At 53.2% G+C, this 13,951-nt stretch overlaps 3 protein-coding genes across 3 annotated transcripts; 1 reads left to right on the plus strand and 2 right to left on the minus strand.

The window, feature by feature from the left end:
• Positions 1-7,446: 7,446 nt before the first annotated feature.
• Positions 7,447-8,147, plus strand: PC9H_002720 (uncharacterized protein; the record flags this gene model as incomplete). Its single annotated transcript, XM_036772355.1, has 3 exons — positions 7,447-7,764; positions 7,835-7,910; positions 8,074-8,147. 3 exons carry the CDS (start codon positions 7,447-7,449, stop codon positions 8,145-8,147), a joined length of 468 nt encoding a protein of 155 aa, XP_036626001.1.
• Positions 8,148-10,796: 2,649 nt separating this feature from the next.
• Positions 10,797-12,469, minus strand: PC9H_002721 (uncharacterized protein; the record flags this gene model as incomplete). Its single annotated transcript, XM_036772356.1, has 3 exons — positions 10,797-11,259; positions 11,304-11,722; positions 11,774-12,469. The coding sequence occupies 3 exons, from the start codon at positions 12,467-12,469 to the stop codon at positions 10,797-10,799; spliced, it is 1,578 nt and encodes a 525-aa protein (XP_036626002.1).
• A 673-nt stretch (positions 12,470-13,142) lies between these two features.
• On the minus strand, positions 13,143-13,731 carry PC9H_002722 (uncharacterized protein; the record flags this gene model as incomplete). Its single annotated transcript, XM_036772357.1, has 4 exons — positions 13,143-13,364; positions 13,412-13,499; positions 13,603-13,643; positions 13,681-13,731. The coding sequence occupies 4 exons, from the start codon at positions 13,729-13,731 to the stop codon at positions 13,143-13,145; spliced, it is 402 nt and encodes a 133-aa protein (XP_036626003.1).
• Between the last annotated feature and the right edge of the window lie 220 nt (positions 13,732-13,951).

A 13,951-nucleotide genomic window follows, 5' to 3' on the forward strand; every position in this document is an offset into this window, starting at 1 on the left:
GTGATGTTCAGAGGTGGAGTCGAACGTGACAGGCGAAAGATCGATAATAATGCGCGGAGATTGAGTAGGAACAAGAAATGAGTGTGAACAAGGGCGAAAACGATAGAATGCAGCTATAAGTCTGTGTGGGTTCGCCCAAACGAACTGAAATACAAATGAGGAAAAGGAGTAGATTAGGTACTGCTTCTCATGAGGAGATGCCTATATACTCACTAACATTCGAAGTCGGCCCCAAACTCTTCTGCAATCCCCTTACGTCGTTCAATGACCTCCTCTTTTGGTCGAGACTTGGCTACCTCGTAACCCTCTTTCATTTGCGCCCCAACAAGTAGAGATATGGCTGAGATAGGCCTCACACGAGGCGTATTCTTCCCCTAGATGCGACGGGCAACCCATGAGACTCCGCTTCCGTGACGCTCGTGGTAGTGCGTTTGCTGACATTCAGAAGTATGTGAGGGCCCAAAAACGTGCTAGGATCTGTGAAAGAGAGGGTTTGTGACGACGTAGTGTAAGGGCAACCTCAAGATGGCCGACAGCGCAGGCCTAGCAGAGGGAGAATCCAAAGATAATGAATAAGGCTAACTACAATACATGAGAGGGCTGCTCACCTAGCAGAGGGAGAATCCAAAGAGAACAGGATAAGGATTCTCCATGCTAGGAAGCGAAGTATATACTGTAGTAGCGTGAGAGGAATGCAGGATAACTGTACAGTACACCAGCCACAAGTCCGAACAAATACCACAAGGTACAAGGAAACATGTGATAATGAAGTGGAGGGTAAATGCACAGGAGTCGTGCCAGCGACTTGGGGAAGTAAGGGCGAAGAGTAATGAAGTGGGGGAAAAGGATAGAGGTAACCCGGACGAGCCCCGAAGAGTATAGATGAGTCCGAGCGAGTCCGAAGTGTCCGAGACGAGTCCGAGCGAGTCCGAAGTGTCCGAGACGAGTCCGAGCGAGTCCGAAGTGTCCGGAGTGCAGGAAGACTCCGGAGTCACCGGACGCGGCTCGGATGCGAAAGGAGTGGGTGGAAAGGAAGTGGAAAGGAAAGGGAGCGAAAAGGAACGAAGGGGAATGAAGGGAATGTAGGTAAGAGTCCATGGAATGAAGGAAAGGAGAGAAAATAGAAGTGTCCCCTTACATCACCCCCCCTTCAAGGTTGCGGCGACCCGACGCGAAGATTCCTGCCTGCCGCGCCATGAATTCACCAACCCCGAAACTCCGGATTGCTGCGAGAAGATGTCGAAGTACGACTGCGCAGAGCCCGGAGCCTTCCGACTGCGCCAACGCTCCCAGGACTGGTCCAGTGCTGCAGGAGTCATCCGGAGAGGTAGAGCAGTCGTCGGATTCATCGGACTCGTCCGGAGTACGCGTACTGCGTCCGGGTGACGATCATGGAAGTCCTTGACCTTCCGGGCGGCATGCTGGAGGTTGCTCGCGGGCTCCCAGGAGTCGTGCTTGATACCATAGCCTCGCCAGCGCACCAAATACTTCAGGACCCGACCGAACCGTCTGCTATTTCGGACCTCTTCTACCTCATGCTCCTCTTCTCCGTCAACGAGCTGCGGAGGTGGCGGAGCGACAGGGCGTCTACCTGGGATGGGGTCCGGAACGAAGGGAGAGAGTTTGACCACGGGGAAGACAGGATGGAGACGGGATAAACCCGGAGGGAGCTGGAGCCGGTACGCTGCCTTGCCAACCTTCCGGATGACCTTGTAAGGACCAAGTCGTGCGTGTCCGAGTTTCCGGGAGGGTCGGGCAAGGTTGATGTCCGACGAGTCCAGCCAGACCTTGTCACCCGGTTGGTACTCCGGAGCAGGAGTCCGACGCTGATCGTAGTAGCGCTTCATGTCGTCCTGAGCCTTGACCAACGCGGACTGAGCCTCGTCGACTGCAGATTTCATCCGGTCTACAAACTCGTTTGCAGACTCCATCCGAGACGGTGGCTGATGAGGTTCGAACCCGAGACGAGGATGACGGCCGGTATCCAGGAGGAAGGGTGACTGCTGAGTGGACGCATGGACCCGGTTGTTGTACGCAAACTCCGCCATAGGTAGGAGGCGAGCCCAGTCATCCTGACGCTCTCCGACGAAGATCCGGAGATAGGACTCGAGTTCCTGGTTGGTCCGTTCCGTCTGTCCGTCGGACTGAGGGTGGTACGCAGTGGAGGCAGCCAGCTTGATTCCGAGCATCCGGTAGACTTCTCGGGTGAACTCTGCAACGAATTGCGGACCCCGGTCGGACACAACGGACCGAGGGAGTCCGTGCAGCTTCCAGACGTTCTGCAGGTACAAGTTTGCGGATCCGAGGGCAGACACTGTGGTGTGAGTCGGAATGAAGTGGGCGCGTTTGCTTACGGAGTCGACCACGTTCATGACAGCATCAAACCCATCGGACTCCGGAAGCTCGACGATGAAGTCAACACTCAGGCGATCCCAGCGTTCATCCGGAATGGGAAGCGGATGAAGTTCACCCATGGGCGGATGCCTTTGGGCCTTCGTCCGGAGACAGAGGTCGCAATGGCGGGTGTAGGATCCGACGTACCGGGACATGTTGGGCCACCAGTAGCTGCGCGAAACGAGCTCTAGGGTCTTCCATCTGCCGGCGTGTCCTGTGACCTTGGTGTCGTGGTGCTGAGCTACAATAGTCCGACGCAAATCCGGTGAGTCCGGAACGTAGATCTTACCCCGGAACATGAGGAGTCCGTCCGATTGGGACCATTCCGCACTTCGGACTGTCTTGCGACTGCCCTGGGTCTTCTTCAGCTCCTCTGCCGCCTTTGCCACTGCGTCTTCAAACTTCGCATCTCGCACTCCAGTCCGGATAGCCGTGAGGATATCCTTCTCCTCCCCTTCAAGAGTGACACCCGTGGCACGGACAGCAAAGTAGGAAGGCTTGAGCATCACCACATCCTTGTTGTCATCCTTACCATCCGAATGATCCGAGCGTCGCGAGAGAGCGTCCGGTTTACCCATAGTCCGACCCGGACAATGCTGGAGAGTGAAGTCGAAGCGGGAGAGGTATAGCGACCAGCGGGCTTGACGGCGGTTGAGCTTCTGGGCCTTGATGAAGTACTCCAGGTTCTTGTGGTCTGTCCAGATCTCGAACGGAGTCTCTGCGCCTTCAAGGTAGTGCCGCCATTCTTCGAGCGCCCGGATGATTGAAAGCATCTCCTTGTCGTGTATTTCGTAGTTCCGCTCCGCAGCCTGTAGACTTTTAGAGTAGAATGCGACAGGATGCCATTTACCATCATCCGGATCCAGTTGCGACAAGACTGCACCCGTAGCATAGTCCGACGAGTCCGCTTCAACCCGGTACGGCCGATCCTCCTTCGGAAAGACAAGAACAGGTTCCGAAGTGATCAGCTCTTTGATCCGAAGAAAAGCGGATTGAGCGGAGTCGTTCCACTGCCATTCCTTTGCGCAAGTGAGGTCGAAGAGAGGCCGGGCGATATGCGAGTAGTCCTTGATGAAGCGGCGGTAGAAGTTGACGAACCCAAGGAAGGATTGGAGTTCAGTCCGAGTCCGAGGGGTCGGCCAGTCTGCAACTCCGGAGACCTTCACGGGGTCCATCTCGATCTTACCCTCAGAGATGACGACTCCGAGATACTCCACCTTGGTCTGCTCGAAATCGCACTTGTCCGCTCGGAGGAAGAGCTTGTTCCGCTGGAGGATCTCTAGGACACGCCTGAGGACCCGGCGATGCTCTTCGCGCGTCTTGGTGTAGATCAGAATGTCATCCAGATAGATAATGACCACACCTTCCGTAATGAGCTCCCGGAAGAGGTCGTTCATCATGGTCTGGAAGGTAGATGGGCTATTCGTCAGTCCAAAGAACATTACCAACGGTTCGAAGAGTCCGTGCGTAGTCCGAAATGCGGCCTTCCACTCATCACCCTCCTTGATCCGGACATTGTTGAAGCCCCACTGTACGTCAAGCTTGGAGAAGTAGCGAGCATTCCGGAGTTTGTCCACCAAGTCCGAGATGAGCGGAAGTGGGTACCGATTCTTGACAGTCATGTTGTTGAGCTTCCGGTAGTCCTGGACCAAGCGGAGCGATCCATCCTTCTTCTTAACAAAGAACACCGGGGCAGCCATGGGTGACTTGCTGGGGCGGATCCGACCAGTCCGGAGATTTTCTTCCAGGAATTCGTCCAGCTGTTTCTGCTCCGCCGGGGAGAGTGGGTAGCACTTGGTAGAGGTCGGTTCCGCTCCGTCCAGTAGCTCAATGGCATGGTCCCACGGACACGGCATGGGCAATTCATCAAAGGACTCCTTTGCGAAGACGTCCTTGAATTCCTGGAGGAAGTCCGGGACTGCGCTGTTCCGAGGATCGTGGGGTTTGTTGCGCTGGAAAGCCAATGCAAGGCGCTGCGAGACTGTCTCCGAAGCCCGGATATGTCCTTCCCGAAGACTCCGAAGGTACTCCGGAGTTGGAGGAGGAATAGCTGCGAAGATACGGTCGCCCCTCTCAAGTCCGGAGTCGTCCGGAGTTGTAGCATTGTCATCCTCATCATCTCCCTCGCAGTCGTGAAGCTCTGGGAGATCGTCCGAGTGCAGTTCCTCAACCCTTGGCATCGGACCTGTACGACACTCTCGGAGTCGTACGGACTCCTTGCGTCAGGTCAGCTTGTCATGGCGGAACTCCTTCCGACAGGTGTCGCATCCGGACGGACAGCGGCTCATGGTCACCTCCTTTGTCTGCCAGTCAATCTCGGGGTTGTGCTTCCGAAGCCAGGTGTATCCGAGGATGATGTCCTGCCGTCCGATGTTAGTGACTGCGAAAAGCATCCGTTCCGTGTGATCCTTGAACCGGAGTACAAGGTCCACGACTTCGGAGATAGATCCGTTCTCATTCGGTGATCCGTCAACGTTGAAGACCGGAATCGGAGCGGACAGCTTGCGTCGGGTGAAACCATGGGCATCAGCAAAGCGCGGATGCATGAAGACTCCGGTGGCTCCGCAGTCCACCAGGGCCTGCAGGGTGCATCTGTGTTGTGTATCCGTGCTCTGCACTTCAACGGGTATATCTAGCGAAAGCTTGCCGGGCAGCGCGGAGATCTTATAGCTACTGGGTAGCCGCCGTTCCCACTGCGGGCGAAACCTTCGGAGTGTGCGGATTGTAACTGGAGTTGCTTGCTTAACGTCGGACGAATCATCGGAGTGATTGGAATCGTCTATTTCGTCTACGCTAAGACAAGCAAATCGGTTATTTACCAAGGAGGTCGCACTGATCACTCGTTGGTCCGGACAAAATCCGCCGTGTCCGATTCCTCAACCGGGGCCGTTCCCTCATCGTCTATTCCTTCCGAAGTCCCCACACTTTCTACAACATCGGCCGCGGTCAGGAGATCTTCAATGGCAGACATCCGCTCCTCGGTGGTCATGAACCGGACGTCGTACCGAAGTGGGCACTCGCGGGACATGTGGCCGGGCTTGCCGCATCGGTAGCAGAGCTGTGCAGCGGCGGGCCGGGAGCGGGTGTGGTCGACGTCCATGGGGACACCGGGTGAGAGAGCCTTCGGAGGAGGCGGAAGTTGGAAGCGGGGTTGCAGAGGCGGGAGCTGAGTCCGAGGCGTGGGGAGCACACCCGCAGGAGTCCGAGCGACTCCGGAGCTGGCTGCTGGTCGGACGAGGGATCCGGAGTGTCCGGAGTTTCCGGAGTGCATGCCAAAGTGGAAGGATTGGTTAGCAGCACGGTTGTCAGCAACCCGCTGTGCTGCCTTGTACCATTCCTCGAAGTCATCCTCGTCCGGACAGTCTGCGGACTCGGCAACACGGCTCTGGATGATGGAGTCCAATCCGCGGCGGAACTTCATCGTGATGTTGGAGCCCTCAGTGTATCCGGACTGGTCTACAAGGTCCCGGAACTCGTCGAGGTACTCCTGGAAAGTCCGACGCCCTTGGTGGTACCGGGTGGACTCCAGTTTTAGCATGGCGGCTTCGCGTTCCCGATCCGGAAGGAAGCGAGTCCGGAACTCGGTTGCGAAGGCGGCCCAGGACGCAAAGTATGGATCCTTCGGACTCCGGAGCACCATGTCCGCGTACTCCTTAGCTCGATCCTTCTGGAAGAAGGAGAGACACCAGAGGATTTTGGCCTGCTCGGTTGGGAAGTGGTCCGGACAGAGCTGGAAGTAGATGGAGCACGCGTTGTAGAACGCGCGACCATCCTTGCGGTTTCCGTCGAAGATCAGGGGAGAGGCGGGCTTCAAACGGGAACGCGGGGTGTTTTCGGATCGACTCGGGGCGTGCTGGGAGGCTTTGGTGCCCCTCAGCTCGGAGTCCGGAGTCGTTTTCGGAGTAGTCGGACGGGGTGTTAAGAGGAGTCCTTCGATTCGGGCAAGTGTATCCTGGATGGAGCTGATTTGGGTTTGGTGTTCGTACGTCTGAGCCCACAAGGTCTGCAAAGTCTCGGAGTCCGGTCCTGAAGCGACTGGCTCGGACGGCGGGATCTGACTGGAAGCGCCCGGCATTTCGGAGTCGTCAGGGGAGCGAGGGATGGAGTTCCTTGGGTCCTCAGAGGTGGGTGGGAGTAGCAGGAGAGCGTCCGGAATGTCCGCAAAACCGGAGAGACGTCGAGAACGAGTCCGGAGTGGCGCAGGACGTTTTCTGTAGGGCTCTGGTGCCAGAATGGGAGATCCTGTTCTGCTGTAAGGGCAACCTCAAGATGGCCGACAGCGCAGGCCTAGCAGAGGGAGAATCCAAAGATAATGAATAAGGCTAACTACAATACATGAGAGGGCTGCTCACCTAGCAGAGGGAGAATCCAAAGAGAACAGGATAAGGATTCTCCATGCTAGGAAGCGAAGTATATACTGTAGTAGCGTGAGAGGAATGCAGGATAACTGTACAGTACACCAGCCACAAGTCCGAACAAATACCACAAGGTACAAGGAAACATGTGATAATGAAGTGGAGGGTAAATGCACAGGAGTCGTGCCAGCGACTTGGGGAAGTAAGGGCGAAGAGTAATGAAGTGGGGGAAAAGGATAGAGGTAACCCGGACGAGCCCCGAAGAGTATAGATGAGTCCGAGCGAGTCCGAAGTGTCCGAGACGAGTCCGAGCGAGTCCGAAGTGTCCGAGACGAGTCCGAGCGAGTCCGAAGTGTCCGGAGTGCAGGAAGACTCCGGAGTCACCGGACGCGGCTCGGATGCGAAAGGAGTGGGTGGAAAGGAAGTGGAAAGGAAAGGGAGCGAAAAGGAACGAAGGGGAATGAAGGGAATGTAGGTAAGAGTCCATGGAATGAAGGAAAGGAGAGAAAATAGAAGTGTCCCCTTACACGTAGCAGGTGGTAGCACAATATTAATAGTGAGGTACCTGCGTGTTACTGTTGCACGTTATGTTGCACTTCCTAATATAGTGCTCCAACCTTAAGCGAGACTCGGTCACTTCGGTGTTGTTGGACTCCCTAATATAGTAGCCTGTCCTTACTACACCGTAGCCCTCGTTATGGAACTCGACTCCGACAGGGAAGATTACCTCAATATCGAGGAAAATGTCTATACTCTGCAAGATGTAGATTGCATCACTTTCGTAGAGAAGTATGCGCACCCTCTGTCAAGTTGCCTTGAATGTCACAAGGGCGATCAAGACCTTTGCCGCTTCAAAAATTTCAGACGAATAGCACTGTCCGCTGCGCGTGTCGGTGCTGATTTGCTTGGGGGTAGATATACCCATTGGAAGAAAGCTGATTCGACTACCCCGGACTTCCTCTACGCAAAGTCCTTTACCCCTCGGATATCGAGGCAAGATGTCAATTATTTGAAAGTGAGATTCATATTCCCTTGCTACTAGTATACTCCACGCTTGTCATATACCAGTCCTCACGCCCCCTTAGGGGTTCCCCCCTACGCCCCTTTCGGATACTCGGACCCTCGGAGCCCCTCAGGCTCCGCCCTCGCGGCCTATGCATGGTGCGCAGCACTTGGATTCACTTGTTACATGTTTCACCTACATGTGTACTTACATACTAAGCCTCACTACATACATGTGTTAGTTAGTATTTATAGTAGCACTAGTAGACATGTATTCCTCACTCTGAATCTTAGTTCCTTCTTCGTCACTTGTCCTTCTAAGTCTTCGCTGTGGGCTCCTCCGCGGAGCCTGCCTCTCACCTTGCTCTCTCCGAAATCGGGACACTGCAGGGCTAGGAGGGCGCAGCATCAAAGCTGAAGCCAAGTCCCGTGTGCTCCGCTCGTCCGCGCGTCCGCGCTCCCGCGCTCCGCCCGCGCTCCCGCGCCCCTGTGCGGACGAGTCAGGAGGCCCCTTGACACGGTCCTTAACAACGCTCATCCTCGATAAGGCCTCCATTGCGAGAGTACTCCTTCCTGAGGTGAAGCGAAGCTCTCAAGCCCTCAATAGCTACCAAGGGCCAGTTATTCCGATGTCAAGATCAGCCCATTATAAGGATATATGCGGTAGACATAAGAGTACTGCGCACGATTATTGACACTAATTGAAATCCCTAGATATTTGCGACTGGCCTTTAGATCTTGTGTCCTGGATTTGCAAGACCTGCGGTTCATTCTCTTGTCTACAATGCCCTAGAATGACGGGGGGGGTGCTGTGCCGCCGATAATGTCCTGGCATCTGCCATGGAACCAGAGGAGCTCCGGGATTTTGAACGTCAGCTCCTCGACTTCTCCTTGCTACCTGTTGTTCTTCCTCGGTCGCATGATGGGAAAGATCCTGGGTTAGACTCTATCCTCGAGAACACAATCGACCCAATTAAACGTGTAGTCCCGACTCTCCACGGCCAGTGCTCACTAGGCGAGTTCAATTCATTTTGGTTGATGGGTGTCCCGCTAGTCGTCAAACTTGGAGGAGATCTACAATGTGACTGGTCACCAATATCTCTTGCCACCCTCTTTGGTAGCGACAAATGCACTGTAGTCGATTGTGAGGATCGGGGTTACAAGGAGGAATGTCTGGTTGATGAATTCCTTCGAGTAAAGCTTCCACGTCGTCAAGGGTGTATACTCAAACTCAAGGTAGGGATTCCCCCGCGCCTCCCAGCCATGGCCTGAAAATTCTTTAGGACTATCCCCCTGACACTACATTGAAATTGAAGTCATCAGATCTGGGACGCGATTTCAATTCAGCCGTCCCGGTGTGCGAGTATTGCAGCGACAGTGGCCCCTTAAATATTGCAAACTATTTCCCCATCAACTATTCTTGCATGCCTGACCTCAGTGAGCCAAGTCAATTAGTTTCCAGACTCACATAATTAACGAGCCACAGGACCGAAAATTTACGCAGCGATGGCAAGTCAGCAAGATCGCCGTCAGCACGGCAGTACACGTCTGCACATGGATATTTCGGATGCCGTAAACATCATGGCAAACATCGATGGTGAAGCTCGGTGGGAAATATTCACAGCGGAGGATACTAAACTACTCGGTTCCTTCATCAAGTCCCGGTTCAAAAAGCTGAAAAAATGTCGAGCAGGAGATTCAGTTAACGCCTACCATGTCTACCTAACACCGGATCACCTTGAAGTTCTCAGAGTCAACTACAAGATTGTTCCGTTCACATTTCACCAGTCTTTTAGAGACGTGGTTTATATTCCAGCTGGATGCGCACACCAGGTACGGTGTCCGCCTCAACGAGTCACGACTGCCCTAATATATTCTTACAGGTTTCAAACATCACGCCTTGCGTCAAAGTTGCGATGGACTTCTTGTCACCCCAGAGCCTCGAACGTTGTTTCGAAGTCGATAGGATGTTTTGATCTTGTAGCCAAGCCACCGACACGTTAGAGCTCTACAACCTGCTCATACACAGCTGGATGGCACTAACATTTTACGAGACAATATACTGTGAGGCACAGGCCCCCATACTTCCCAGGTGCGGAGCTCTCTTCTTGGGGGTTAGGACTACGATAAGAGCATTATCTAGGCTTCCGTCTGTCCCAAGGATTGGCGTTACAACCCACACGGCGATGGCAACCGGCACTGTTCCCGAGCCTTGTCAGAGCATGTCCGCGCAACATGATGCTGATAATGAGCACGGTGTTCCCCCCAAGGAGTCTCTCTGCTTTGGAGAAGTCCATTCTGATACCACACTCGAGCTATTCAGCCAACAGCGGACACTCCAGCTGACCAGCAGTGCCGGACTTGTCCAGCCGACGTTGCAAATGAAAACGTCCCACCTGCGATGCCTATTCCTGCAACAGTCGCACTACCCGGGCTCTCGCAGCCAATGTTTACCGTCGCGCCAACTTTCACCGCCATATTTCGCACTAGTGTCTTAGGCAAGCGTAAGGAGAGGACCTGCGTGACATGTCAACAAAAGTACCCAGATTGTCCTGGTGCTGTTTTGCGGAAGAGATGCCCTTTTTTTGGTACTTAGCGGTCTGGAGCGCGGGGCTGGTTTTATATTCGAACTTTAATTATAACTTAGGGTTCGTCATAGATTCACTACATGAGATTGCGCCTCGTAATCTTGATCGGACATGTCATATCATTTAGATTAGAGTTGTTGAGTTGTGGGTCCGCGAATTAAAATTCCAAAAGGGGGTTGTGGGTCCATTTATCCGGCGGTAGTAACAACCGAGATCTACAGCGGTGATCAGGTTCCGTTAGGCCACAGGGTCGTCAAAGAGGCGCTATAATATTGATATGGTTCAGAGAGTACATATGAAGTACAAGGTGAGGGATATATAAGTACGGTGCAACAAAAATGTGTAGCTGAAGTACGGTAGAAGGCGGTACCAGACCGGTCATAGAACTTGAGGGATTTACAGCCAAATACCGACGATTCAGCCAATTTGGAGGGAACTAGGATAGTACAGTAAATCGTCAATTATCAGTTGAGATTTCGGTGGAAAAACACCAGACATACCTAATCAAACCATTTTCATGCCAGAATGGATAATCTTGATCGACTGGCTTGAGGCAAAATTCAGGTTGTCTCTGTAGACTGATCCAGGAGCTATGGTAGGCATTCCTGGGTAGCGATGGGACCGGCTTGGCCTTGTCATCCACTACCACTGGGATCCTGCCTTGCAGTCGCGGATACTGTCCTCGTAGGTCCTGCTTCGAGTGACGTAAGAGGGAATAAACACTGTCAAACCCTTCCAGCCAATCTCCGACCTCTGTCGCTCTCCACGCAGGGGTGATAACCTGGTATATAGGACGCTTAGCCCGCGATCCGCCATCACCGGGTTCATCGACATCTGATTCATCACTAGACATGCCGTCCACCCCCAATCGTTCAAGTAAAGGTACGTGTTGGCGAAGTAGGGGGTGTTGCTGAGCAGCACTAAGTCGCATTTGAAAAAGCTATTAATACAAGAAAATAAGGACTCAAAGACGCGGTGGAGGTCAAAGAAACACTCAACCGAACGCTTCCTTCCTTGGCGCCTTGCCCTGCCTTTTTCTTTCTCCTGTTGGGTACGGGATAGAAGTGACTGGCGGCGTGCCTGTCGCAAAGACTTGATCCAAGTGGCAACGGCTTCCATCGTGGTTTCTTGGTCAAGCTCCACCCCTGCCCATTCTTCAAAGGCTTTGACAAACACTCGCGCTGCGGACATATTCCACGGAGACTTGGGAGAACCTAGAACATCATACCTAAAATTATCTTTATCGCAACAGTCCAGCGCAGACAAGCCGTTATCTGTGTTCCACAGAATCACGTAGTTGTCGGCTTCTTCTATGCTGACAGAGACCTCCAGCAAACGATGTGATCCACCAACGAGATAAGTGAAGTAAGACCGAACCTGGGCCTAGAACGAAGATAGTATCGAAAATAGATAGTCGTAACCGAATTAACTTACTGCTAGAAGGACCCCGTCCCCTGGCCTCCGCTTCGGGTTGCTGGTTCTCTTGGGTTTACCTTTGCGCCGCGAACCATCACCTCGAAGAGGGCTTTGTTCAAGTGCTTCGATCTGGTCTTGAAACCGTCGACGGTCTGACTGCACAGCGTCCACCAAGCCTTGGATCTGATCCCCAAGCTGCTGACGATCCGTTTGTATCACTTGCGCTAATCCTGAGACCTGATCGCACAGACGACCTATTGGGTCCATGCGTAGCACTTGGTGATTTTCATTTCGAGGGGGTGCCTCCCGATAAAGTGGGTCGTTCGGAAGATACCATTGCAATGGACTGAGCCCTTCGGGTAGGGGGGGTGGACGAGGAGTACTAGGCTGAGACTCGCGTGGTGAGTAGATGGGGTTCCTCGCTACGATATCATGAATTCCGGTTGTCTCAAAAGGTACGTGATCATCGTTGCCGAGAGGAGCAGTATCGCAATCCATGAGAGACAAAGGGGATAGTTCCCTCTCATAGAGGGGTTGAGAAAGAACGATATCGTGAACATGTCCAGGAGTAGGTGATTCACGACCGCGACCCCCGGAGTCTTCACCAATGTACGTTGCCACATTATCGAGGTCATGATACCATCGTCCCTCTATATGCTCAGATACAACCTGACCATCGAGTGCATCTGGAGCAAGAGTAACTGCCCGTTGCATTGGCCGCCCTCGATAGAACGACGTCAGAACTTGCGCAATGGTGATCGGAGTCGTGAGCAAATGTCCTAAAATGTGGCTAGAAGCGGCTGTATCTGGAAAGACCCTGTCAGCTGCGATCTAACGTGGGGACGACATGAGGTCATACATACTCTGCCCACGTTGATTGGAGTCTCCTGGAGGTAGAGTATCATCAGTTTGAGAAGCGTCTTCCTCGATAGTTGTTCGCATAGCCAACAGAGCAAAACTACGAGGGGGGTTCACTATTCTCGGACTATCACTATTCTGACCTCTGGTGTCACTGACGGCTGGATCCGAAGAGCTCGTAGGTTGAGTTTCGTGATCACTACATGGGAAACCGGAATCTGGAGGCTGACTTGTCGATGGTAACGGAGGGGTTTCCAAGGTGCTAGCAGCTCCCTCAAGACCTTGTTGGGTGTTGTCGGCTTGGCTCTGCAAAGTATTTGGTACTTCGAAGTCACCCGCTGGAGGATTTGATCTTGGGTCGTTTCTGGGAGGCTGACGATCTCTTAGAAGCCGGGGGGGGGATTGATATAGGTGTTCTTGTCCTTGACTTTGAGCGTTGACGCTCAGCTAGGGCTCGTAGAAGATGCGTGTTTGGTAACGGAGCTATTGGTCTGTCCCCAGGATTCGTGACACCTTAAAAATAGAAGAGTCAAGAGTGGCTCAAGGGCTTCACTGGCTTTGTACCCACTTTTGGGATCTCGGCCTTCAGAGCGCGAGTATGGAACAAAGCGTCCGGTAGCGGCGCTTCGACCTGCACCCTGACTACGGCTTCGGTTTCGACTTGAGGTAGCACTTTGGCTTCGACTCTGACGAGAGTGTATGTAGCTTGTGGTCGGAGGCCCACTGGCGATTTCTGGCGGAGTTGCCGAATCTATGTGAATTGAGCATGCAATTGCGCCAATTTCACACTAAACGCACGACTCCTCTGACTATTAACGTCCATGAATTGGACTTTTCCAAAGTCGATGGTGCCAGAAGCGGATGGTCAATGAGAGGGCGAAGTTCCCTGCACAGCACATAACCCACAGCACATAACCCATTTATTTCAGCACGACAGCGTGCCCATGGGCATTATCTCGACAGCGAGACATTATTAATATTCTACATACCTAATACTTAACCTCGTTGGGAATTCGACAGTTTCCACGTGCTGTGAAACCTTTCCAGCCACCATCAGTCGGACGCACCAATGCACCGTGGACGGCACCATGCATCCCTGTGTCCGGCAACTTGATCATATTAAGTGCGCCAGGTCTTTGACATGGTATACAGCAGGCCTCAAGGCCTGCTGTATACCATGCCCAATACGACGTGAGCATGCGCCCAACATGCAATTCTCGTTGTCGAGAAGCCCTGTTTTTACTTTCGAAAAGAGCCCGAGGTTCGTGTATCTTAATGGATATATGGATATCTCGATATTGAAAATTCAAGAAAGTGAGTTGTTTATACGTACGTCTA

This window comes from Pleurotus ostreatus (assembly GCF_014466165.1).
Source record: "Pleurotus ostreatus strain PC9 chromosome Unknown scaffold_11, whole genome shotgun sequence".
Taxonomy (NCBI): domain Eukaryota; kingdom Fungi; phylum Basidiomycota; class Agaricomycetes; order Agaricales; family Pleurotaceae; genus Pleurotus; species Pleurotus ostreatus.